Here is a 25,917-nt window from a genome sequence, read left to right as displayed (position 1 = left end):
GGTTCCTGAACCAGACCCCGAACCGACCATCGGGAAACGATGTGTCGTAGCATCCGTCACACAAGCGAGCGAAGCGAAGCGCAATGAGATATCCGAGTAAGACTCGTCTATTCGACGAATCGTCTCGAGGATTTCCGGTGCCTGACTGGGATGGCTCCTGCTTCCGAAAGGGGTCCGGCCGATGAACGAAGCTTCGAGTCTTCACCCTTCGAGATGGCAAGTAGCGCCGCACCAAAGAGGGAGATACCTCGTTGCGGCGGGGCCAAGCTCCAAAGGACTCAGTCACGCAGGCAGGAGAATCCCAGCTTCTACGGGGCCAAGAGGTGGCCGTCCGCGACGTTCCCGCCCGCGAAAAACCACACGTGAGAGCTCTTTGCTGTTTCAAGACGATGCCAGCAGGCAACCCCCTGTTTGTGACAGCTCAGGTACAGCTCCAATGCTTCCAACATGCTTCAAGAATATGCGCGCTCCATTTTATTTATTTTTGCCTAATTTCGTCGTGGATTACTGCCTTCAAAAATGGTGCCAATATACATGGCCGGAGCTACGAAGAGTAATAAAAGGAAAAGGATATCTTGGTTATACAAATGCCCCGGCACTCCCCGCCACCGGCTCCTGAATGCTGCTCGCACGCAGTGGAGTTTCCAAACAAACGATTCGACTGATATCATGGCGCGCTCTCTCTCTCTCTCTCTGTCTCTCGCGTCCCCCTTCTCGGCTCCGCAACCCGCGCCTGCGCCTGCGCTGGTATCCTTCCCCGTTCTTCGGTTCTTCGATTCGAACAAACCCAGGCCGAAAGTCGTCATCCGCACCCCTTTTTATGCTTCTAGTTCGTTCCTGTCCGTCCATGGTCGTCATGGCCACCAGTTCATCGTCTTGTAGCTCTCAATCACCTCCTCGACTAATTCCTTGGTCAATTTGGGCTTTTCGTACTGGAAGCCGACAACCTGTTCTAAGCGGTTACCGTCCATGCTCAGATCCGTATCCTTCAACAGCTCCTTCTCCATGAAGGGCGTAAGAGGCCCCGGTCGCGCAATGCCCGCCTTCTCGAGCAGTTCGGCCCAGGGTCCCATGAGCTCGTCGTTGACGTCGTCGACGACGCTGTCCATGTTTAGGCGCGCAAACGTGCTGATGAGTTGTCCCTGGAATCCCGTTTCGATCTTGAAGATGTCGCCAATAATCTCGGACATGGTGCCTTGTGTGGTGATGCCCTTGTCGACAACGTTGAAGGTGGGCACCTTGCCCATGGTCTTGACATCCCACTTGTCTTTGCCTTTGCTGTACCACGCCGTGATATCCCAAAGTGCTCGTACGGCATCTGTAATGTGTACCGTGTTCTGTCGGAGGCCCTTGTCCCACAGCCACTTCATTTCGCTCTCCAGGTATTGGTAGACACGGGCCATGCAAAGTGCCGTTGCGACCCATTGCGACGCGTACGGGCCGTAGACGTGTGCCAAACGCACAATGATGAGATTCAGTCTAGAGAAGCAGTGTCGTTGAGTCAGTTTGGAACGATACACGACGGTGCGCCCCGTAGGATAGAGAGAGCTCTGTGAACGCTGGGTAGCGACGCCTTGGATACGTACCCCTCAATTTTTGCCAACTCCTCCTCGGCTTGCAGCTTGTAGACGGCAATCTTGCTCCAAGGCTTCAGCTTGTCGCCCTCTTTGCTCGGGGATGAGTCTGACTTGTAGACCATGCCGGTGCTGAGCTCGATGAAGGCCTTGACCTTGCGCTTGGCGGCCTCCTTACCAACGGCAAGCGACAGGCCGAGGGAGCGCAACTTGTAAACCTCATCCTCTTGCGAATACCTCGTTTCGCCGCCGCAATTGAAGACGTAGTCCCACTGTTTGCCGTCGGCGCGGTCGAATATCTTTGCTAGGGCTTCTGCAAGAGGGCAAAGAAAAGGCAAGAAACGTTAGCCAAGGACGACAGGACAGTTGGTTGTTTGTCTGGGAATTGGGTCGGTTGGCAGCTTTGGAGACCCCAAAGACAGAGGGGGAGAGGGGATGGGCCTCAGAGAGGAGGAAGAAGAGCCAAGGACAAGCAAGTGGTGATAGGTGGTGAATGGGAAAGGAATAGGAATAGGAATAGGAATTGGAATAGGAATAGGAATAGGGGAAAGCAGGTCATGTCGTCGTTCAGGTCGGGCGACTTACGGTCTCTGCTTGCATCGGCCTGCATGAATTTGCTGCCGGCGCAGGCGTCCTGGAATTCGGGAGCAAGCCATGCGAGTTGGGGCAAGGCCTTGTCGACAACGCGGACCTCTGATGCGAGGTCATTGTCGTGGATGTAGCGGGCCAGGAAGCGACCGATGTAGCCCAGCCCCCCGATGATCAGGACTGAGGGTTTCTCGGCCATGGTGAAGGGAAGGGGGAGGGGGGATTCGGTGGCAGAGGCGGTCGTCGAGTGGTTGTGCGTTTGTGTGCGGTGTTGTGTCGTCGGAAAGAAAAGGATATTATGAGCAGCGCAGGTTGACAAGTTTGGGGGCAGAGGGGTTCGAGGTCGTGGTTGTTGTGGTGGTGGTGCACTGGGCGCTCAGCGGCAAGGCGGGAGGAAAGGTACCTCTGACGGGCAAGGACGACAAGGACAGCGAGGGTAACGGACGGCGGGGTTGACGTCTGGTGTCCAGGTTCCCGTCGAGTTAGGGGTGATTTGCCCTGGCCCCCTGGGACTGAGAGTTGCAGCACCGGGATTGCGCGAGTTTAGTGTAAACCACGGTGCAGCGGGATGGATGCGGGCGAAGCTCGGCAGGGGGGGTCGAGGGGGGCGACGGTCCAACCGGTACAGTTGGTGGGAAGAACTTGGGAAGGGGACCGAACGAAGACGGCAGACGGAAGGCCTTGATTAGGTACAAATTACGGATATCAGGGCAGCCAATGTTGTTAAGGCTAGGTGGTAGAGGTGGGGAGACCAGTCGGAGGGGCGTGAAGAGGAAGAAGGAGAGGGAGAAGAGGAAGATCAGGAAGGAGAGAAGCGGACGAGGGGGGGGGCAAGAGTAATAATGACAAAAAGGAGGTTGTAGGCTTGATGGTGGTGTGCGTATGGACAGGTATGCGTGGGTGCGTCTGTACATGTATATGTGTGTTTTTGTACGCAGTATGGTATGTTTGTGCGTCTAAAGCAAGGTAAGGTAAGGTAAGGTAGGTGTGTGTTGTTCTAGTGTAAAAGATTCGAGTTGGTTGGTTACGTTTAATGATATCGGAAAGCACATAAGTCAATGGAAGGTGGCAGCGGTGTTGCGCACGTCGTGGAAAAAAGACAAAATCGAAGAGAAAAAAAAAACTTGAGACGACACATGGTCCTATCCCCCCCCTTTTTTTGTGTTCCCTTCCGTGCAAGTAACAGAATAATAAGGAGGGAATAGTCAAAATTTTAGCGGAAATGCAGCAGCATAAAAAAAGAGACGAAACAGAGCAAAAACGAGCTCCAGTACAGAGTATCCTCCAATACAATGATGCTGTTATTCAAAACGGGGGCTAGATGGATATTGGAGCGGGCCGTGGAACGAATGGAGAGCGGGTCAAGGGACGAGGGGGGGCACTGGGGGGCCGACTATGAAGACTCGAAGAAAGTGGGAGGAAAGAGGAGATTCTGGAAATGACAATATCCCTAGGGACAGGACACACACGCACACAAGTTACCAGAACACTGTGATCACAGTCTCATACTTGTTGACGCTCTCCAAGCACAAGGTCAATAATCAAGAGGGCTCTCGTTCATCAAGCTGGTGCCTCCCTGCTGATGGATTGCTGGTGGAGGTTTTATGCAGCTTCAAACTTCGCACTTACAGAACTGAACCCTGCCAGGCGCTTTGGCTTGGGCTACCTACTGTTGCCTCTCTTAAGGTACTTGAGTAGGTAACCCGTTGACAACTCCTGTCACTTGCTCTCCGCCAGCTTCAGGTCCAGGCAGGTCCAGTCCAACTTTCAGTCCATTCTTAACTTAATGGGGCGGGCTGTGTACCTACCTTACTCTCCAAGCAGGAACGAATAACTCGCTAAGGTATCCGTACCTTACGTTCTGTACGAAGTGCTCCCGTCCGCTCTTTCCTCACGGTTCCCCGAGCCCCTGCCTGCTGACCTCACCACCGCCACACCTTGCTTAAGGTACCTACGTGCCTTTACCTTAGCTTGCAGCAGCTCCCATCGGTGTCTTCCCGCCATCATCTCAAGTTTCAATTTCCGTAGCTCGCTGACATGTCCCATATTGTCCTGCCTGCCGTGCCAGCTCCGTCTGAGTCACTCCGTTGACACGCTAGCGATCCTCTGCCTTCTCCAAAGTCCAGAGAGTATCTTTTTCCAACACCCTGAACCCTGGCTGCGGCGTAATCCACCAAGAGGCCAATCCCCGATCCAGAGGAACATGTTCGGGCGGCGGCTACTGCGCTCTATCTTACCGATACAAGCACTTGCTACCTAATCCCCAAGTGCCGTGCTAGGTTTTCTACCGAATGAATAACTTTGGTACGGATAACCTGCCTCTACTATCTGAAAAGGGCCGCGATATCACTCTCACTAGGTAAGCCAGCGTTCCAAGGGGCGAAATACCACCGACCACTAACTAGATCTTATGACTACAGCTCCGGTATCGCATGCTCGTCTTCATCCCATATCGACCGTCTTCGCCAGGTTGCTTCTTCGCCATCCCCCGGCTCTCACTTGGTCACACACTCACACACACAATAAGGCCATGGGGATTCGGGAGCCATACGCTGGACACCAAGACGGTCTGCCGCTTGCCTCCTTGTCGCGAAATTTACAGTGCCCCGTGCTTCCTCAGAAACCCCACATCGTTGCAGCAGCAAGATATCCCCCGGTCCACTCCATGCCCGTGGCATCCACCATCTTTTGGGCGACGACAAGCATCCTCTATCCATTATCATCGCAAGAAGGGAGGGGGGAGGCCAGCCACATTCATCAATGAACACTCGTTCTGCCGGAAATCGGAATTTGGGCGAGAGACTTGTGTCTATCTTCTGCTCAGAGCCTTCAACCAGGTCCATCCCCGTCACCTTTGTCCCCTGGTCGTCGTCATTGTCGTCACTTTCTTGCATCTATTGGCTCCGTCGAATCCCAAATACACGGCAGAGACATGCGCGCAATGCTCCAGAGACAGAATATATACTCGCCAGAGAGAGACATCGGTGCCATTTTTTCCCAAAAGGCCATGCAAGGTACACGCCCACAGTGCCCTCGCACTGCAATTCCGCGCCCTAATTGCCTTCTGTTGTCCAATAATGTCTCTTGACAGCCTCGGATTCTCTTGCGTTCCGACTCAGGTTTCTCCCAACACATACCTGATATCGTTTCCACCCTTCCCCCGTGCCACCGAGATCTTCGCCAAAAAGCAGGGAACAATCCATGCCCGATGGCAACTCATCGATTTCCCTCCCGCTATTCCCGGTCTTCCACCCACGCACTCACTTCAACACTTGCGGCTTGCCCTGCTTGCCGGCCGGCATCTCCGTCTTTTCTTTTTATTGTCCGGCCCGGGCCAGGAACCACGGCTATCCACAGTCCATCCCCTCAAGTCAAGACAGTGATACAACAGATCTTGTCTCACCATCAGCCTCGATTTTGAGTAACACGCCCATCTCGTTGGAAACAAATTACGAAATGAACAATGCGAGATGCAAAGGGAAAACAAACTTCTTATTGGCTCTCCTGTTCCTGTTAGCTACCTTGCGTCCCAAACTTCCGGCTAGCGCCAGCGGCGCGAAGTGTCCATCCCATGGATCCCGCCCCGTTCCCGCTCAGGGGCCTTCCATGATGGTCTTTGTAGATGGGTGCTTCTCGCCTGGACCATGCCGCCGTATTTCAACTTTAAAAGGGGCTATTAGCCAGTGAACCGCAGACGCATCGGCGCGCTCCACGGGCGGGTTCGGGCTCGGGCTCAGCTTTCGGCCATTTGGCTTTTCGCGTTTCGCATCTCCCTGCATCCTGCATGCGGGGATTCCTAGAGGAGATCTGCTGCATGTTCTAGAAATCTTGTGGGATCTGTTCTGCAACGGAGCACGCATACTTTCTTTTTTTGGGCGAGAGTGAGTGCTAATCCAGTTATCCAAATTACCAACCCTTATCTTGTCGCTTTTCACATCAGCTAGGCCCCTGAAGATCAACGAGGGCACGAGAGACATCGGCTTGCATCGTACTCACTCTCATGTGTTTCCCAAAATAATCGACTGTGGCATTTTGGTTACGCGCCACCAAGGCACGAACACCAGCGTAAACGCCAGCGCCAACGCCAACGCCAGCGACGTTGGAGCTAGGAAACCAGCCGCCCTCAGCGCCAGAGACAGAGCCAGAGCCAACTATTGATCTTGCAAGTCCGTCATCAAGCACCAAGCCAAGCAAGCTCCACAGCACCAAACCGTGCAGCAACCGCCAACTCTATCAGGTTTCTTCCTGAGCAAACCACACCCCGCCTTGAATGGACAGCTCCCGCGTCGGCGCGTTAACCGCCTAAGCTTCGACAGGCAACGTTGGGTATCATTCGCCCACTGCGACACTTATGCCCTTCTTCATCAAACAAATCCTAACTGCGCCCCCAAAGCCTATCACAAGGAGATAGAGAGCCCGGTGTCCGCCGAGTGTCAAGGTCCGCGTATCTCGCATCTACAAGCAGACCAAGGCGGACATGCAGGATGAATCCGACGATGCCAGGGTCACCGGGTCCGCTTGGAGCTTACCTTTCGGCTAGGCTCATGAGGTAGGTTACGGGGGTTTCGACTGATCGGATCTACTTGTTCGATTGCGTGTCCCAGTTCTGAGAACGAGAACGAGGACCAGAGTCAGATTCAGAATGGGCAGCAAAGTCTTTGTCAGCTCTGGCTCAATTTGATCCGAACCTCTGTAGGACCCCTACTATCGGTCCTAATTTGACGCATACTTTGCGGCATGGGCAGCATTATGCAACCACGTTCCTGGTACACTTACGAATGCCGCAAGGTTGGAACTGCTTTTACGTCGGCAGGTCTCCGACTGGCCTTTGCGTGTAATGAAATCGCGTTCTAGGCTGTTTAGTGGTGTTTCTCACGATTTTGGTCCACGTTACTTTACTCGACAATCGTCGAATCGATTCCCGGCATATTACTTTGCGGACACAGCCAAGGGAACCTGTTGCGTGAAGTACTTGGCCTCAATTAGGCTTACTGTACGTAGGTGAGCCTTACCAGTGTCATGTATGACCGCTTCACTTACAGTCACTTGCCCGGATGTCGTTTCTTGATCCTCGCGGGGGGGTTGGTGAAAAGTGAGAGTATAGCAGAGGATCGGAAACTGCCATAACTAGAGCAGCTTAGCCGGAAGTCTACACGGGTGACTAGCCGTGTCAGCCTTCCTTATTTGCTACATTCTCACTTCTTGTCAAGTTCATTGGCCTTCTTTTTCCCATCCATCGATCTCAAGTTCACAAGCAGGCCTCCCGGGGTTATTGAGAGCAACTATATCTACTCGGTGCTGAGCTGTGGCTTGAGTTAATGCCAGCCAAGTCCCACCCATGAAGCCGGTTCCCCTCTTTCTTGCTGCTACGGGCCAGAAGGAATCCGTCGCCTGTTAACTGAGATCTTTGCATGAAGACGCCATGATAACGTCCTTCTTTTAGATCTGTAGCTCTTGTATACGGCCCTCCAATACAACATCAACCAGATTGGTCTCCTCGCACCCCCACCCCCCACGTTGTGTATTGGAAAGATGCCTTCCCTCGTATATAGTTCAGACGTGGTCCCCATTTGGTACTCCAGCGCGCTGCTGTCAACAGAGATCAGATATTCACGCAAGAAAACGAGACGTACACACGTCGAATGCGTTGTGTCATGCATCGATCATGGGACCTGTAAAGTACCTGTCGGGGCTGCGTAACCTACCTGGACATCTTATCCAGAGTCTACAGTGCATGTCTCTTTACAGAAGAATCCCATATCCTGAAACAGGGATTTGTATAACTCGCGTATACCAAAAAAGAGACACAAAGGGATGGAAGGGGTTTGAAGCCGGAGTGATGGCCCCTTCAAGCGCCACAGTGATACAGAGATCCATCGGGGCCCTGTTGAACATCAAAAAAGAGGAAGCAAATCATGCCGAACATCGGAGACAACTTCTCTCCCAAAAAACCTCAAGTCAAGACCGTAGTATCAGGCGAGGGAACGCTGCAGTAAGATCACCAAAGAATAAGAGTTACACGAAATTTTGCATTTCAGCCACACCATCTCTTTTTTCCTATCGCCTGTCTCATTCTCGCTCAGGAAGGGGGGGGAACGGGAGTGTGTGATGGGCCACAGCCCTGCTGCCGGAGCAAGAAAAATGCATATCACCCAGCAATCCACGGTCTCGAGACATGAGATGTAGGCACGCGAGCGATCGTTCCTTTTTCTCCATCCCATCCCGACACCATCGGCGCACAACATTGAAATTCGAATTTGGGGGATATTGAAAAGCCCGGCTTGGAAAAAGCCAAGCCGTACAACCCGGTCTCGATATCCGGCGCCACGCCCGTGCTACTCTCATCTATCATCAACCACGATGCCCGCAATATTATGAACGGGGTATGGCAAGCTCCAATTCCCTAGGATACAGCCTTTGATGAGCTCAAGGAAGACCGGACCGGGCTCATCACTTCTGCATGCTTCCGATAATCTCCCTCTGCGCCGCGCGGTCCCTACCAGCCTCGCTAAGGCTGCCCACGCTCCGCAGGTCGCCGACGACGTCCTTGGCCTTGCCAAAATAAACCTCTTGCAGCAGGTTACGCATCTTGAGCTCCATGTCTTCGACGAGACGTCCCACGTTGGCAATGTGGCTCTCGTCGCCATCGACCGCAAGCTCCTGCTCAACCTGCCGCGTCATGTTGCCGCTGAGATCCATGTCGCCCAGGGCGTTGGTTGAGGTAGAGAGCGAGAGGATGACGGTCGAGGTGAGCTTGTACTGCGTCGTGCGGCCGCGCTCAATGGCCTCGAAGACGTGGATCGAGTCCCATACGCCCTCTGCGCTTCCGCCGGGGGTCGCGGCTGTGATGGGGGGAGTGGCCTGTCAGCTAAAAAGGGTCCTTTTTTCTGATCACAGGCAGGTAACTCAATGGGATAGCCTTACATTTCTTCAAGAGAACCACGCCGGCGAATCCATCGTCCAGGTTCCAAAAGTATACGCTGCTCACACCACCCTCGTAGTACAGATCTCGGTACACGTCAAACGCCTCATTGGCCTTGACCTCCATCTTGCGGACCCTCTCGCTGGGGATCGCGCCCTCACCGGCGCCCTCGCTACCACCAGCGCCGACGCCGCCGACGCCGCCTTCGTCCAGAGGCGGGTCGAACTGGTTGCTCCATGGGGAGCGGTAGCTGTCGCCGTCGCGGTTGTAGTCGCAGAGGAGGTAGTCGCGGCCCGTCTGCTTGCAGCGCTTGACGGTCAGGGGCTGGTCGACGGACGAGAGAAGGTCCTCCGTCAGATCCGGTGCGAGGGAAATGATTGCATTCAGGTGGTCGGTCGTGTGTTTCGGGTTCAGGCGGCGGAGGAGGTCGCTAGACGGCGAGACACGCGGCAGAGGTTAGAGATGATTTGCTTTGATGCATGACGTTTAGGGGATCAGGGCTGCTGCGATCTTACAGAGCCGAGTCGAAGGGGTCGACGGAGGCCATGATGGGCTCTTTGTATGTGTGTCTATCGCTGGAAGAGGTTGTCTTTGAGCTTGTTCGGGGTCGTTGTTGATGAAGGGGTGGCGGTGTCGATTGGATTTGGATGGTCTTTGAGGTTGGGGTGTTAGCGGAAGGTCTGGCGGGGTAGACGGTCCTTAGCCCCTGGGTGTACTTCCCCAGGACCCCACAGCCAGGGAGTTCTGGCCTGCACCTACCACCTCATTGTTGAATAGGCATGGAGCTACAAATGGCACGTCATAATTTGAGGTACCTCACCTTTTACCTTACCATCATTTACCTAAGGTAAGGTAGCTGGACAAAGGGAGTCAGTTCTTGGAGCTATTGCTACCACTCGAGTCAGCACAGCTCTCCACTGTATCGAAAGCTCCTGGAGCTTTCGGTGTTGGACAGCAATAGTCACAGTGCACCATCACATAAGACAGACGTCTCTGGTCAATCAAGCAAGTCTCATCAATCATGACAATGGCTGATGTAGAGTAAAAGAGGATAAGGTAAACATTTGACCACAAACCATGTAAGCTCTAGGAAACTGCTCGCAAGACTCTGGTCTCCAAATTGGCCGCTCTGCTGGCCTTGTTCGCCTTTTTCGTCCCCTTTTGTTGGCGTTCTTCTGTCTGTCTCTTGAGAATACACCAAGACCAATTCCTTATGCCAACCTCACTCAGTTGCGAGATGAATTCCCTCCATTCGCCAACGCCTCGCGCGAAAAATAAAACTGCACCCCAGCCACACCCGAATAATCAGTCTTCTTCCTCGAGACTCGCCTTCAGCTGTCCAGGTCTCTGCCCGTCTGCCCAGACCTGTCCTCTCTCATCCCCTGCAACATGCCTCTTGGCATCTATTCCTCTCCCAATACTCGTCTCCAGGTTCGGTTTACGAACCCCAGTCATACTGGAAATCGTCATAAGCAAAACAGCAGCACTTCCTAAGTCACCGCAAATCGGTGTGTTGAACAAAGTGCCTGCTGGAATAAGTACATCGAGAAGTGAAGCTCGACACCCCATCATCGCGTTGGCGGGTTGTGAAATGACCCCTACTTCAAGAGATCGATCGGTAATTTGGCAGCCATGCAAAGGCCGATTATTTAGCTGATTCCCACTCCGCAAACAACGCAGAGCAGCGGCTCAGTCCACACCTTCTCGCCTTCGGTGACGTTCTCACGAAGGTCCCTAATTTCGATCGTCGAAGGGGTCATATCCATCAAGATCCTCGCCTCAAACAAGCCTTCCCACGGCTTTGCGTCGAAAGAGGACGGCTTCTTCTTGATAGATCTGGCCTTGCGCGACGACGCCGCTGCCGATACCTCGGGTATGGTTGGTGTCGCAGGAGTAGTGGGTGGTTGCGAAACGCGCTCATCGACAACGGCAGGCGTTCCCTCGGTTACTGACTGCCCATTGGTCTCTTCCAGCGCATCGCTCGGCTTGGCATCGATTGTTTGCTTCACATCGGCGCCGCTCTCGGTAGGGCTGAGGGGTTCGTTTACACCGTCATCGAGCGGGTTTTCTTCTTTGACCTTTTCGCTTTCAGCGACCGACGCTGTTCCGTCTGTCGGGGGTTTCGCGGTGAAGTGGGGCTTGTCCTTGCCAAGTCGCTCATATGTTCGCATCAGGGTTTCTTCTCGAAGACAGTGCTCGTGTAGCCACTTTCCGCATTCCTTGTTGGAGCACCCGACGAGGGTCTTGTCCGGGTTGGCGGGCTGTCGGCATTTGCAGGTGCGTTCAACTGACTGCATGGCGGGTTAGCGACAATTGCCTGGCTGGGCTGCGAGGGGTTTATGCATACCGAGAGCTGCTGGGTGCGACAGTCGAAGGCCTGGCGCCAATAGAGGGCCTCCTGGATCTCATCGTCGTTCTCTTCAATCCATTGCTTGACGGTGGCGGGCAATGTCACACTGACGACGTTGATAATGTCCACTGCTTCTCGTCAGTATTGAGATCACTGTTTAGTGAAGCATGTAACCTACTATGGTTAGAAGCAATCAGCTCGTTATGGCCGTGATACGGCTGACGACCTCCCGTGTATCTCTTTCCTTCCATCGTGCCCTCCGGCAGCTCCTCCGGCCAGTACATCCAGTATATGCGCGCATAGACGTGGTGTTCATCACTAGCGCGGATCTCCAGAATGCGCGCTACCCAGTCGTCCTCGGACTTGGACCGCTTCAGGACCTTCTCGGGCTCGTTGGCATCTGTCGAGCCTTCCGCTGCGGCCTTTTGGCGCTGGACTGTTTGGTCGTTTGCGACATAGATAAACCCCTCACTGAAATACTTCGTCCCGTTTACTAGCGCCCGTCACTGTTAGTGCGAGACCATCGCAGGTGGACTGTTGTTGAGCAACTTACGGACGAAGCTATTGTATCGTGTCATCTCCAACCACTTCTTCTGTGGATGCACGTGGTATTCCAAGTCCAGAACATCATTAGCGCTCTTGCCGTTGAAGTCGCCGGAAGGGGAGAAGGGAGAGAGCTGCTTAGAGCTCTTCTTCCCATCCTCCTCCTCTTGCTCCGGTTTCCTCCTCTTCTTGGATTTCTTCTGTGCCTTGATGTCGGGTTCGGCGTAGGTGATGCTGAAGGGGCACTCGGCCTTGTTCTCCTCGACCTCGGCGCGAGGGCGCTTGCGCGAAGTCGACATGATTGATGTAGTTGGAGGTTCGGAGTCGCAAACGCGAGCGCGTTGATGTTATCGCGGGTATGAGAGTGATCGGAGTGATGCGATCTCGATTGATGGTATCCGAGACGAATGACGTTGGTGCGAAAAGCTCGCTGGGATGTCGCGACCGAAGGGAAGGAGCACGGGGTGACTGGAAGACGAATGGGTCGCCCAAAGGACCGGGGGTGGTATGAAGCTGTGTGGCAAGCGCGCGGTCCTAGATGGGCGCTCTTTGTTGACTTTGACAAGAGTGCAAATACTCTGGCAAGCCTGAAGATGGTCCAGGCCGGATATCGACGACCAATGATGGCCACGATGCGCAAAATTGGGAAAATCGCGGGTTGAGGATCTGGCAATTCCGGGACGAGGAGCGGAGCGCGTTCTTGGTACCCAGCGAAAAAAAGGTGGCGCAGGATGATTATTCTACTGAGTCACGTGAGCGCGGCATACCTCCGACGAGCGTCCACTGCCACCCACCTCAGCGACCCAGAGGACGGACCAGCAACCACGATGCGGGCAGGAGGCGTGCGGCGTGCCGCAAATGGGCCGGGCGTGTCACGTAAGCACAGCAGACAACAGGAGCTAGAACCATCCGCGCCTACCAAAATCCTGGTCTGCCTCCGAGGATCCCACAACAAACGCCGACACTTATTTCTCCGTTACCTGATTGGCTATATACCAGTCTCGTCGCTTTACCATGACCTTTTACACTATAGTCTTCGTGTCTCATGCGATATGCCGTTATTCTAGTATACTTGAGCTTGATGGGTGGTCCAAAAGGATAGCAGTTTCGTCGTCATTCAAATCAACAGTCAATCACTTTTCCCGAGTATGCTGACGCGAAAATGAATAGACGAGTGGGGGGATCAAAGAGCAACAAAGAAGATAGGGGATACGACGGAGGCGGCGAGGATGTTGGAGGCGGTAGATACGACAACAGAAACAACGACAAAGTCGACTGTTCTTTACTTGGCGCTTTTGTGTAAAACATGCAATATCGCTAACTTGATTTACCTACGCCGTTGCTATGCAGATATGTTCGGTGATAGGGGCTCAGTTACCCCTGGTCCGGTTATGCTCGTGTTCGACTTCTTCCTCCTCGTCATCGTAAGCGCTGAGAATCGGGCGGTCGTCGCTGTCTTCTGTCTCGCTGCCGGTTTCGCCCTGTAGGCTCTTGAATCCCTCAATAGTCTCCGCAAGTTTCTGACCCTCCCGCTTGCCACGCTCCACGTTCACACTCCAGATGAGAGGCGCCGGAAGCCCAACCAGTGCCGCCAAAAACCAAAATGCCGGCCGGATATCACCAGATTGATCAATGATGGCTCCGACAATTGCAGGCCCAAAAACACTCGAACCTTTGTCAGACGCAGCGTATAGAGCGTAAAAGGCAGCTTCGCTTCCCTCGGGGATCAGTTCGCCGTACAGCGATCTGCAATATGAACTCAAGCCTCCCAACACCAATCCGTACACAGCAGCTAGGGGATACATTTCCCACGGTTGCTGCAGTCCGATAACGCCCCATCTCTGCACAATCGGCAAATATCCGAGAAGTCCGTAAATCGGAATGAGCTCGAAGAGACCGATACAGACAAGGATTGTCTGATGTGGCTTCAAATGGAACTTGCGTGAAATGAAGGCCCAGCTGAAGGCACCGATAACACCAGCTATAGTGGAGATCACATTGATCATGCCCAAAGCCCAAGGCTTCATGTGGAGTTGTGTTTTGGCAAATAATATGGCCGTGGAAGATGTCGTTGCAATCGCATCACTGACCAAGAACCATGCGCATAAGAACAGAACGATGTCTCTTAGGCGGCGAGCAAGCCGGACAGTGTTGAATAACGATTTCCAGGCCATAGCCACATAGGTTGGCCAAGCTCGAATTCCTTTGCCAGACGTGATGGGCATTGGTGGACCTGGCCTAGGGCGGAGCCACATGGCAGCAGGGATCGTGAAGACTGCCTGTAAGATGGTCAGTAACGGTGGATAATGCGCCCAGGCAACGGGGATGAGAGAGAGAGAGAGAGAGAGAGCTCGTTACATACCCACCAAAGACCGCAAAAAGACAATGCGACCCTTTGCGACCAGGTAGTGTTTTTCAATGCAATCACTATGGCGATAGCGACACACTGCACGAATAGGCCGGCAATGTAGCCAATGCCAATTCCCTTGGCGGAAATCTGAGTGGACAGCTGGAGCTCGACCGAAGTGAGCTCCTCGTGAGTAGCTTTCCGAACCAGAGGGTAACCTCCGTTTCCGTTCCCGTTTCCATGCCCACCGAGTAAAGGCGAATGTTGGTCTTCAACCTCAGCAGCGGCGGAGTCTTCGTCAACGGAAGAAGCATTGAGAGGTCGCGATTCCAGATCCGAGTGTCCCAGGTCGGGAGTGTGAACAGTCTCGGAGGCAATGACTTCCGGATGATGCCGAACCAATAGCGGCAGGAATGAGTTGAGGAGCACGAATGAGGCGCCAAAACATGTGTTCGAGACAATAGCCAGCAGAGCACCCAGGAGATAGGTGGTCTTGTTGACAAAAATGTAGGCCATGACGGAGAAGCTTCCAACCCAGGCGAATGTGAGCAAAAGCTTCTTTCTCGAGTTGCCGTGATCTGCGGCACTGCTGACGCTCACAACGAGGAGGACCTGCAGCAGGACGCTGATGGAGAACGTATACATGGCGAAACTCGCCGTGTTGATCTCGATACCCAGAGGATACACGACGCATTGTCCATCAGTTTTGTTTTTCGAATCGCTCGTACCACACGGGGTGGTTCGATCAGACAGTAGGACGCCATTTTCGCGGGCAAGGGTCTCGAGGAGGATCGGGATGAAGGAACCTGGGCATCATATGGTGTCAGCGCAACGAGTTCGGGGCGGGGTGCACGGCAATGCTATGGCGCCAGCATCTCGAGCTATCCAGGCAGGCTCCACAGCTTGATCACTGTCTCGCGACGAATGTCACTGCTCGAATATAAGAGTGGCAGACTATGTCGACTTACCGATAGCTATGTTCAGTCAGCGCATGCACAGACATCCAGATCCATAGACTGGAGGCTTACCACAGATAACATAGGTTTCGGCAGCAAAGGCGTAGGCATACCAACCAGACAGCTCTTTCTGGCTCGTGGGTCGAGTATCTTCGCCTTTGTAACGACCTGGGCCGTGAAGGAAGCCGTCACTACTGCTGCCACTCATTCTGTCGAAGTCGGAGTCTGTATCGGAACGTTCGTCATCGGCCTCAAAGTCGGAGGTGAAGGAGCGAAAAGAGCGTTTTGACAGAGTCGAAAGACGCGACCATAAGCGTGGTGCAGGTGGTGGTCGAGCGTGTTGCTCTTGTCTTGGAACCATGGCGGCTGACACGGGTAGGCCGCAGGTGTGGGCGCAGCTTTACTGGATGGGCAAGGTCGGACAGCTGACTTCTGTGCCTGTGCGGGCCTGTCACCTTGTCTCACCGGACGGATGCACTCCGGTCACAGCACGCAACCAGAACAAAGGTCCAGATGGCCCAGAACTGGAGAAATGTCTCTTTCCCGTTTCTTCCGTCTCTTACAACTTACAGCTGCCTTGAATTTAGGCTGCACTGCTGCAGAGCAATCCGCGGGAACCTGCCAACCTCTGTTGAGCACCTCACTTTGGATGGGGTAAGGAACACAAAGTACCTTTACCAAGGGAAGTTGACTAACCAACCGGGCAGGTAGGATAGGTAATGCAGTCAGATAATGCGGAATTCCAATGCCAATGCGGATTGCGGGTGCAGATGCGGGTGCTGGTTCGGGCAAGGCACCTAGCACTGAAGCGTCGTACTCGTCGCAAGTGCTAGGCACCTCGCCAAAAGTGAGAGGCGAGTTGATGACGGGCTTGTATTCGGACCCCGCTGATGCTGCAGCTGAGTCGGACCACTCGGTGATTTTCCACTGTCCTGTTACTGTTGGCTGTGGTAACCCAATCTGTTTTCCCGAGGGCTCGTCAATGGAGTCTTCGCTTGTGAGAGCCTGCCGATTCCGAATACAGGATGCCGGCCGTCATGAGCCCGAGAAAAGAGGCGACTATTGTGAGATGCGACTATGTCAGTTGTTCAACGGTGACTGCTATGCGTCAGTCCGAATACGCCGTGTTTGCGAGTTGCGAGGTCGGTCTTTGGTCCGCTGGGGCAGCAACATGGGGCCGCGACGAATTTTATCAGTCAAAACCAGGACAGAAGATCGGGACAGAACTGGAGAATAGAGTAGAAGAAGAACAGGACGGGAAAAATGAGGCGAGGCAGGTTGATGTGTCGTCAGGTTTGCAAGATCCGGTTGTGGGCCGGCGTGGTTGGTTATATGGCGTCGCAAAAGTCGTCGAAAGCAGGCCGGGCCAGAGCAGAGAGGCAAGGACATGGACATCCAGGGTGACAGTGTCAATCCATGGACTCTCCCGGCCTCTAGCTCCATGCCTACTTGGTCGCTCTCTGCCCTTTTGCCTGTCTTCTGCGCCGCGGCTCCTTTGCCGGAGCCGTTCTAAGCTGAGCCAAGGCCACCAAAGGCCCGCCGTCCGCCGTTCATCACATCGCATCTCCCCTCTCAACCCTCCTCCGCCCAACCGCTCTCCTCCCTGTGCATCTGTAATGTGTGTAAGGGAGTCGCAGAATCTTCTCCAAATACCCCAGTCGCGACGAAAACCGTTGCCCAATCTCGCAAGCGCTGCGACGACAAACATGGATGCATCCAACTAGATCATCGCCGATGGGACGGTGTTCCTTCCTAGCGCCGCTGCCACGCTTGAAGCATATCGCGCTATGAGGCAACGGACTCCATTTATCGTGAGAGGATGCGCGTTGAACGACATGCGTTGTGAGACGAACCAGGTTCTTCATTCGTCCGATATTCCATGGTCGGCATGCGTCGATGGATATGGGCTGCATCCTCCTTTGGGATTGGGCATTGATCGTACACCACAAATTCTCCATCTCCAACCACCATGGCCATTGGCACTTTACGTTGCCTACACCGCAAGAGGCTGAATCCCACTGCATTGGTTAATTCTTCAACGGCCTCCCCGGCTCCCATGGAGTTTCTCTTGTTCGACCTCGTAGGGATGCAAGCCCTCCCTGGTAGACACGAATCAGCGTATCAACCCCACCGGACTCTTTCAAAACTCCGAGTATCGCAGACTTGATAGAGTCGAGACCTTTGAAAGCTGAAATATCGGTACAGATCTGTCAGCTGTAGCCCACCGGGTTAGGCCCACCAAGTGTCCAGGGGTTTGCGTTTCCTTGGCTAGAGCCGTGCCGTCTTGGGAGTGGTTGGTTTTCCAGTTGAGTAAAAACGACCCCAGGTCAATTTCAACTCGCATGCGGCGTTCCTCGGATGTTCATGTTGCACAGGTTGCAAGGCTCCGTTCATTGAAACTTCGTACTCGACCACACTCCTCTAGCTCTCGTTTCTCGCATTGAAAAACGCAGCTGCTGTGTGTGTTGCAACCCAATTCTCGTCGCAGCACTGCGGCGAGGCTTCACGGCGATCCAAGCCGGACTGGGGCTTGCGGGGGCGGGCATTCTGCAAGTGCCCGAGCGATCTGCGGTTCCTCTTCGCGCCAGTGAGCGTGTCTGCCCACCACATTTGAAAGACCCGTTGGACCCTGAGCGATGATCACCGGCATGTAAATCGAGTTAACTTTAAAGAAAACTGCACAGCGCGGACGTGGCGATGCGCTAGCATCGCCATGATCGATGCTGTTACTCGACAGTGTTTGGCAACAAGAGTCCAGTTGGTTTCAATGGCAGCGGCAAATGTGCGTAATGAGAATTCTTGTCATATTTCGAAAACGTATGCGAATTGCTGTCTGGACGCTGCATTCCGCGAAAGTTCACCGCTTCAGTTTAAGGTTCCGCAAAGACGGGCCTCGGCGTGGAAGACCCATAGAATCCACTGTCTGCAGCAGGCATCTGTCCTGTGACCGGATGAAACGGGCACCTGGAGCTCGGGGTGCGACTCCTTCGATACTTTGATGAAGCAAGGCTCCTGCGAAGACGTGAAGTTGAAAGATGATGTATGGCCCGGAAAGGTGTTTGGAAAGACGAATTGATTCTGACTACGGATACCTTACCTAGGTATTGAAGTGGTCGAGTGATTGAGCACAGACCCGGCATACCCTGCCGAGTTTCTGCCGAGCTCAACCACACCACCCACCAGCTGGGCCTAGCGCGTGTGCACTGACCACTCCCCACCACACCGAGCATCTCCGACACTCACTCATCTGCATCTTCACAGGACGCACATGAGATTTCTCACCAACCCTCACCATCAAAGCGATATATACCGCATTCCCGACACACCTTTCATCAATAAACAATGGCGAAGTGCCAGAGTGGTTAATGGGTTTGACTCGAATTAACTCTGTCTTTTCAGAGCCTTCTATCAAATGGCTTCGGCCGCGCAAGTTCGAATCTTGTCTTCGTCGTTTACTTTTGATTTTTTACCACCCACGGACGAGTTGTGTCTTTTTATGAGTCTTGACTCATAGTTTAGGCTTTCCCCAATGCACTCACTTATTCAGACTCATACTTTCTGTGAGGAAGGTGTTGGTTGCGCCAGCGTTGTATCCGCGCCCACCAAAAACTCGATCGATACATTGGGACGCATGAGACGGGATAACACGATGAAAGCAGTTTGGTAAGGGTTTTACAATAGTGCCAGTGGCAGGATATCATTCAAAAAGTCGAGACAAAGTCTCGACACGAAATAGATCTTACGAAATGGGGAATATCGTGAAGGGTATGTCAAAAAACTTCCAGCCCAGGTCCAACCAGCATCCGTCGCAACACATCAGCACCCAAAATTACCGTCCCCCTCACATTCCCACCTCGACACGCTTTTCCGACAGGCCAATTTTTTCCTTCTTACTTCTTGTGGAAGGGTGCGAGGATTTTGGCCTTGAGCTTGTCGGCGACGCTGACGCCCGAGTGGCCGTCGGCACGAGCCTGCGCAGCGGCCTTCTTCTCATGGTCAATCTCCTTGTGGGCGGCCGACTTCTCCGTCTCGACGGCGTTGCCCGCGCCGCCTCGGCCGACGTGGTAGTCCTGGCCCTCCATGGAGGGGCGGTAGGCCTCCTCGGGGACGAGGTCCTTGTCGGAGCGCGGAGCGGGCTCCTTCTTGGCGTCGCCAATGTTACCGGCACCTGAAGGACAGGGCGCAACCAGTTAGCCTACAGAGCACGAAGCGTTTGACTGTGAAGCGGTTGCGATATCTGAGGACATCGTGGGGTGGAGAGTGAGCATGGTTGGGGGCGGAGCATCGGCCAAGTGGGCGAATGCGCCGATGCCGCTTGGCAGGCTAGGTGATAAGGCGATGCGCTGGGCGCACTCGTCCCGTGTCAAGACTCACCTCCTCGGCCTGCGCTGAATGCGCCCGTTCCCTGAGACCCCTCGGGACCGGCCCTCACGACCTCGCCGTCGACGTACTGGGTGTCGTCAACGGCCATGTTTCCGGCGCCACCTCTTCCGTGAGATACTTCGGCAGTCATCGTGTTCGAGTTTAATGTATGATGCAGGGTGTGTGGTTCGTGAGCTTTGGTGAGTGAGTTCGTAGTGGGATGAGTTGAGTGGGAATGTCCTTCGGAGGAAAACAACGTGGGTGCGCAACTTTATTTGAGTAACTCCGCAAGATGGGACGAGAATAACAAATCGAGACCAGGTACGTCAGCGATATTATATATAGATAAGGCACCTGTTCCTGGCAGCTCTCTACCGTACATCACATCATATGGTAAGGGAAGATAAGTGAAGTACATCTACTTATCAGTGAGTGTGAGTGAGCACCTAGTAGGGATACCTCCCCCGCCCCCCAAAGCTAAGGTTATCTCTCTGACAGAAGCCAACCCATCCACCAACCTGGGAGGCAGCTCATCAAGCCTGCAACTGAATGCGGGATGTCTACGGATTAGTGTCTTGGGGGCCACTGGGCGTGGGGATTCCAGGTAGGTGATACTCCTGGTGAGCCAAGGTTTCCTTCGTCTCTCTTCGAGAAGCACTTGCACATGCTTGAGAGCTGACCACCCTGCCTCCACGGCACAACGGTACTTCTACACACATGGCATACTGGGACAAGCCAACCAGCGGCTCAACGAGACCATAGGCGAATGACAGCAGCCTCTGCTCTGATAAAAACATTTGGTTTACGTACCTGGATTTCGTGAGAGCTCTGGGAACATTACGCATCGGCATCAGCCCAGCGCTAGCCCCCTATGAGCGCCGTCATCGGCACCCATTCCTGCTTCTTCGGGGTCATTTTGCGCGACCAACTATGAAACTGGGTTTAACATGCATCGCTGTCACTCATGGACTTTCCGGTGTGCTGATATTGCACTCATCTTCGGTGCCATCTAACCATCGGTTGCTTCACGTTCCTGGAAGAGCAGTCTGCAGCCCTGAATGGTTTGTTACTGAGAGCCAAACCTTCTTCTCACCATAACCCCGGTCCCTGTCTACTGATGTTCAGTGGATGTCGTCATTGCCCCTCACCTGGTTATTTGCAGTGTCACCGGTACAGCTAGTCGCGCAACTTGATCAGTCAAGAGGGCGACAATATTATTTACGAAACATTTTTACTCACCCCTTAGCCCATCTTCATTCAAACACCGAGTCGGGTGAGTGATATGTAAGCTTAGATAGTTCATTGGAACGACATGTTCACATGACTGGCACTGGAGCCGGCTTAAACTGCACAATGCGCGCTCGGGATATCTATCAGCTGGAGTCGAGTCGACTTAACCCTACCAAGCGCTCAAGCCATTCGTTCAACTGACTGCCTGCTGAGGCGCCATGAGGAAAGGGATAGTACTTGACCAGAATAAACAGAAATTTTATAAATCACAGCTATAGTAGTTCTTTTCGAAACAAGGTCTAAAAACTCGAGTTTCGAGTACCAGCATCTTCACTACCCCTCTCACTGTTATAGCTGTCCCTATTACTGTTCACTCTGACTGGTTCTCTCACAATATTCACCATCGAATATGTTTCTAGAGGTCCCGAAAAGTCGTAATAACGAAGCTGTCAGCAATGAAAAAGGGGGTTTGTTGTACCATACCCGCTGCTGGCGTTGCTGGAGGATGCGGTGGCGGCGGCATCATAGCCGACACATCACAAAGTTAGTAAAGTTTATGACCTCCACTCAGAGTTCGCCGGTGATGGCCTTTGATCATGGTCATTTCGTGATCTTGGGGCAAATAATGAATTGAAAGGTGCCATGGATTCAAGCTGCTTGTCCGTAATAGAACAGCGGGCCAAAGTCAGCTTTCTAGACACTCGAGCAGTCCACAGCGCATGTTTTCTGACCACCATGACTTCAATTAATGAGCTTATAAAACGTCTTATCGTCTTACATCAAATCTATACAGCAGCTTACCCGCCCCCTCTTCTCGAAGAAAAACACTACAGCAGTGACACCGAAATGAGAGCCAGCCTTGTGAAATATCAGCTGGTGGGTAGCATTGATGCATGTCAGCCCTAGCTACAGTTACGATTGGCCGCAGGCAGGATGGCTAGCTAAGGCGATGCACCACGATGCCATTTCTCCGCTGTTATATGAAGCTTGCCTTCGCCCCATGCTTGCGCTCGAGAGAGGGGTACTTCTATCTTGCTTCAAAGACCTGCATTTCGTGCGAGATGGATCCCGTCACCGTCATATCTGGTGTCGTTGAGCTTTTCGGCATTGCCCGCCAGATTCAAACTCTTGTGGAAAAGTACAAGAATGCACCCAAGGCTGTACACGAGATCATTGCCGAGTGCAACTGGACGAAGACTTTGTGTCTCACTTTGCAAAACCAAGTCTCACAGACTGACGCTCTCGACAAGCCGGCCAAGAATAGTATTGAGCATGTTATGCGAAAGTTGTTTGATACGTGCATGGACAACATAAAGAAGACACTCAGGTACTTGGACGAAGAAGTCAGCAAGGTGCAGAGCAAAAGCACCTCGCGCATGGGAAAGTGGGATAAGACCAAGTTCATATGGAAGGAGGAGATCTTTACAGAAGCTGCGCAAAGTGTCCAAGCCCAGAAAGCCAACCTTGGCATCATTATGCAGGCACTGAACGGGTACGTAGTTGAGCCAGATGCCGATCAAGTAAGATCAATAATCTAACAAATTACAGGCGTACTGGTAATCAAGTTGAAAAGGGCGTCAACAATGTACAAAAGGGAATCGACAATCTCGAGGGGATACTTAGAGAGATATTGCCCGAGATTCTGAAAATGCAAAACCCACCTCAATTGGGTCTACAGCCACCATTGGAGCTGAAGAGGAGTAGATCAGATACTCAGATCAGCACAACAGGCAAGCGATTTGCTGACGACCTCTTTGCCGCCGTCCGAGGAGGGCGGCTTGAGGACCTTGAGCCCATTTTGGCCCAAGGCGCCTCTGTCAACATAGCCCTAGGAGACCGCGGTGACCGAGCCGTACATCTTGCTGCTCGCGAGGGATTTCTGCTCGTCCTGGACCGGCTTATTGCTTCCGGAGCAGACGTCAATGTCCAGAATGCGTTTCAGGATACAGCCTTGCACCAAGCGCTCAATCGAGGACAGATTCCCACTTCATTGGCGCTGTTGTCGAGCGGGGCGAGTTGGAAGATCAAGAATGCCAACGGAACTACGCCGCTTCACACAGCCGTGAGGAGTTCTGCATATCTTGTTGTGCAGTATTTGCTCGATAAGGGGGCAGACGCAAACGCTCGAGACAAATGGGGTCAGACTCCCCTTTATAAGGCATGCTATCCCCCAGAGAAGGATAAGCAAAAGGTCCATGCCGTCGATCTGAAAATTATCCGTTTACTCGTCGAGCGAGGAGCAGATCCAACACTTGGGGCTTGGAAAACCGGCAGAACTCCGATTCACGGGCTTGCGTCGAGTGGGCACGCAAAGGAGCTCGAGATCTTGGCCAAGACAGCCAAGACTCTCGAACTACCGCTGACAGGAGACTCTCAGGGTGAAACGCCGCTCCTCATTGCGGTCAAGAACAAACACTCAGACGCCGTAGACGTCCTGATTAGATATGGAGCCAACGTGAACGCGAGAGAGACTTCGAAAGACGGTGCGGCGCCGACTGCCCTATGGCACGCCGCATGCAATCCGGATCTAAGTACCGCGAACAAGCTTCTCGAAGCTGGCGCAGATCCTAATGCAAAGAGCAATGGCATAACTCTTCTTCATCTTGCGGCGACGAAGCATTGGCTTGAGCTGGTCAAGCTGCTGATCAAACGTAAGGCCGATCTGGATGCCAAGTCATCTAGCAACGATACACCTCTCCATGCGGCAGTCTGGGCCAAGGACTTTCCGATAGTCCGTCTTATGCTAGATAATAGGGCTAAAGTAGAGGCAAAGGGCAGCAGCAAAGCGACTCCGATCATGGCAGCTGCGCAGACCGGCTCACTGCCAATGGTCAGACTTCTTCTTAGGCATGGAGCTCAGTGGTCGTACATGACGCCTCAAGGCACAAATGCGTTTATTTGGTCATTGAGCGGCGGAAGTGTCGTATGCGCGAGCTTCTTTCTCGGATGTGGCCAGAATTTGCATCACAAGGCCGAGGGAGATTACACTGCGCTGCACTATGCGGCGAGGACAGGCAAAATGGAATGTGTCAAGTTGCTCCTAGAGCTGGGTATAGATAAGCAGGTCATGCCGACGAAGATGAGGGTACCTTTCAAGGTCAAGGGAACGGCAGCTGAAGTGGCGAGGGCGCATGGGGCCGTTGAAGTGGCCGAGTTCATTGAAAGTTATAGGGGCGAATAGTGTGTTGAGATGATCACGAGTCTTGTTCGAAGTAGCCCCTGGATTATTAGTTATACTGAACGTCGGAATGATATGTGAGTGGATGAGCCTGGTATTTTCTTTTACATTAATATGTTGTCAGACTGCTAGATATTTGTCGTAATCTGGATGAGAAAAGCCCTTAGTTTGACTTATTATCCTTAATACGCCTTACACTCTACCAAGGGATCAACAGTACTCGTTGATATGGTAATGGATAGTAATCTCGTTTGAATTGAAAGATGGAGAGAGGTGAGAGTAGATACCCAAACAAGCTATGACTTTCGTCGAATAGACTGCTAAAGAGCAAGAAACGAATGTTTCCAAGGTATTCTGCATGGGACAATGAGGCTTCATTTCACAACACCAATCAATGAAATGATTTCTCATCTAACAATGAGAGACTATTTTGAACCCCACTTGAAGATGCAAATACTCAGCCATCACAAAGGGGTCATTTAGCTATGCATTTGAGTGGATTGGGCTCAAGCTGAAATACACAAGTCTGGTCAAGAGACTTCCCGGGGAGTTCATCATCACAAAGAGTACCCTTAACCTTCAGCTCGTGATGATTCGCTCTTTAGGAGCTGGCCATCCTCACCACTGACCATACGGGCCCCAGAGCCTAGGAAGGTGTGAAAGGCGGTACTCGATAGATACCTACCATACCTAGGCTCAACACCAATGCTCTCTTTTCAGCTTGTTTCTTTTTGGGCTGCCTTTTCTTCCTCGCACATGCTCTTTCTCTATGATTATAGCTGAAGTAGATAATCAACCCCAACACCCTATCAACAACTTCATCAGTGAGTCTTTATAAGATTGTTCCACATCCTCAGTGTTTCCGAAACGTCAGAACTAAACGCGCAGCATGACAGACACACTCCGCTCCCTTTCCATCAAAAATGAAACACAGCCGCTTGTTATTTTGAGAGCGCATTCCACTATCGACACTGCCATACGCACCAAAGTTTTCACCATGGACGATTTCAACCAGCAACAGGAGATCGATGACGCGTATCTCTTAGCGACGATCCTGGTGTATATGACTGTCGGTCGTGACCTTATCACCGCCCTCACCGTGGTCTTGGCTCTTCGTTCCGCCATCGTGGGAGGCACAACGACCTTGACGCTTCGCTACTTCATGGTACTCTTCGTCCGCTACATTATCATCTATGCGACCGAGGTTCCCTACATCATCCGCAAGAAGAGATGGACCAGCTTCTGCCACCGGTATCAACTACCACGCAACGTCGCAAGATTCGGCTCTTTCTCCTACCTCTGTGTGCAATTCAGCCTACTTGCCATCGAGACCAACCTGTTCCGGCTTTGGCGCCAGCATTGGCTTAAAGGGGGCGCGGATGGACAGGGCACCGGTGTGGCGTTGGCGGCTACCATCGCCTCACTCACGATGTATACCATCCGACAGGCGTACATCAAGGTGCGCTTCCTCTGGGAGCTCATACGTAGTAGCCGTCGGGCTGTCGACCGACGTCCCAGAGATGTGGAAACCATAGTCTATTCTACAGAGCACTGATGGGACCTTCACATCAAACTGTGGATAGGGCTTTCTTATGCTTGTACGAAGCTCGAACTGGGATGGGGATGCGTGGCTTTGAGTATAGGTACATGGGCAGACCGGGAGGCAGGACGGGACAGGACTCGATTAGATTGAACGTTATTGCCCGAGTTGCAGACATGACCACGCTTGGCTTGTAGATAAGAAACGAAACACCTTATTCTTGACCAAGACTGTGAGACATTCTTTATTATAATTACATCGTGCTCCAGGATGGTTTCTTCCTCACACATTCCTGAGTGAGCGACGTGTCTGTCCCATGGAGCTAAG

The 25,917-nt window shown here is 52.9% G+C and overlaps 7 protein-coding genes and 1 non-coding gene across 8 annotated transcripts; 3 read left to right on the top strand and 5 right to left on the bottom strand.

Moving 5' to 3' along the window:
• Positions 1-854: 854 nt before the first annotated feature.
• N0V96_002507 (uncharacterized protein) lies at positions 855-2,361 on the bottom strand (the record flags this gene model as incomplete). The annotated part of the gene is made up of 3 exons (XM_053187453.1): positions 855-1,479; positions 1,587-1,887; positions 2,160-2,361. The coding sequence occupies 3 exons, from the start codon at positions 2,359-2,361 to the stop codon at positions 855-857; spliced, it is 1,128 nt and encodes a 375-aa protein (XP_053054957.1).
• Positions 2,362-8,612: 6,251 nt separating this feature from the next.
• Positions 8,613-9,631, bottom strand: CAP2 (F-actin-capping protein subunit beta; the record flags this gene model as incomplete). The annotated part of the gene is made up of 3 exons (XM_053187454.2): positions 8,613-9,004; positions 9,087-9,514; positions 9,600-9,631. The coding sequence occupies 3 exons, from the start codon at positions 9,629-9,631 to the stop codon at positions 8,613-8,615; spliced, it is 852 nt and encodes a 283-aa protein (XP_053054958.1).
• A 1,102-nt stretch (positions 9,632-10,733) lies between these two features.
• On the bottom strand, positions 10,734-12,276 carry N0V96_002505 (uncharacterized protein; the record flags this gene model as incomplete). Its single annotated transcript, XM_065756544.1, has 4 exons — positions 10,734-11,375; positions 11,432-11,562; positions 11,613-11,927; positions 11,988-12,276. The coding sequence occupies 4 exons, from the start codon at positions 12,274-12,276 to the stop codon at positions 10,734-10,736; spliced, it is 1,377 nt and encodes a 458-aa protein (XP_065614913.1).
• A 1,071-nt stretch (positions 12,277-13,347) lies between these two features.
• On the bottom strand, positions 13,348-15,641 carry ATG22 (Autophagy protein 22; the record flags this gene model as incomplete). Its single annotated transcript, XM_065756543.1, has 4 exons — positions 13,348-14,256; positions 14,340-15,130; positions 15,293-15,298; positions 15,353-15,641. 4 exons carry the CDS (start codon positions 15,639-15,641, stop codon positions 13,348-13,350), a joined length of 1,995 nt encoding a protein of 664 aa, XP_065614912.1.
• Positions 15,642-18,624: 2,983 nt separating this feature from the next.
• N0V96_002503 lies at positions 18,625-18,731 on the top strand. Its single transcript has one exon. It is a non-coding gene; the product is annotated as a tRNA-Ser (tRNA).
• A 439-nt stretch (positions 18,732-19,170) lies between these two features.
• On the bottom strand, positions 19,171-19,751 carry N0V96_002502 (uncharacterized protein; the record flags this gene model as incomplete). The annotated part of the gene is made up of 2 exons (XM_053187457.1): positions 19,171-19,448; positions 19,655-19,751. 2 exons carry the CDS (start codon positions 19,749-19,751, stop codon positions 19,171-19,173), a joined length of 375 nt encoding a protein of 124 aa, XP_053054961.1.
• A 2,182-nt stretch (positions 19,752-21,933) lies between these two features.
• N0V96_002501 (uncharacterized protein) lies at positions 21,934-24,053 on the top strand (the record flags this gene model as incomplete). The annotated part of the gene is made up of 2 exons (XM_053187458.1): positions 21,934-22,364; positions 22,421-24,053. 2 exons carry the CDS (start codon positions 21,934-21,936, stop codon positions 24,051-24,053), a joined length of 2,064 nt encoding a protein of 687 aa, XP_053054962.1.
• A 994-nt stretch (positions 24,054-25,047) lies between these two features.
• Positions 25,048-25,605, top strand: N0V96_002500 (uncharacterized protein; the record flags this gene model as incomplete). The annotated part of the gene is made up of 1 exon (XM_065756542.1): positions 25,048-25,605. One exon carries the CDS (start codon positions 25,048-25,050, stop codon positions 25,603-25,605), a length of 558 nt encoding a protein of 185 aa, XP_065614911.1.
• Between the last annotated feature and the right edge of the window lie 312 nt (positions 25,606-25,917).

The sequence above is a fragment of the Colletotrichum fioriniae genome (assembly GCF_027942845.1).
Source record: "Colletotrichum fioriniae strain IMI 355084 chromosome Unknown scaffold_2, whole genome shotgun sequence".
Taxonomy (NCBI): domain Eukaryota; kingdom Fungi; phylum Ascomycota; class Sordariomycetes; order Glomerellales; family Glomerellaceae; genus Colletotrichum; species Colletotrichum fioriniae.
This window is presented reverse-complemented; position numbering and strand designations above follow the sequence as displayed.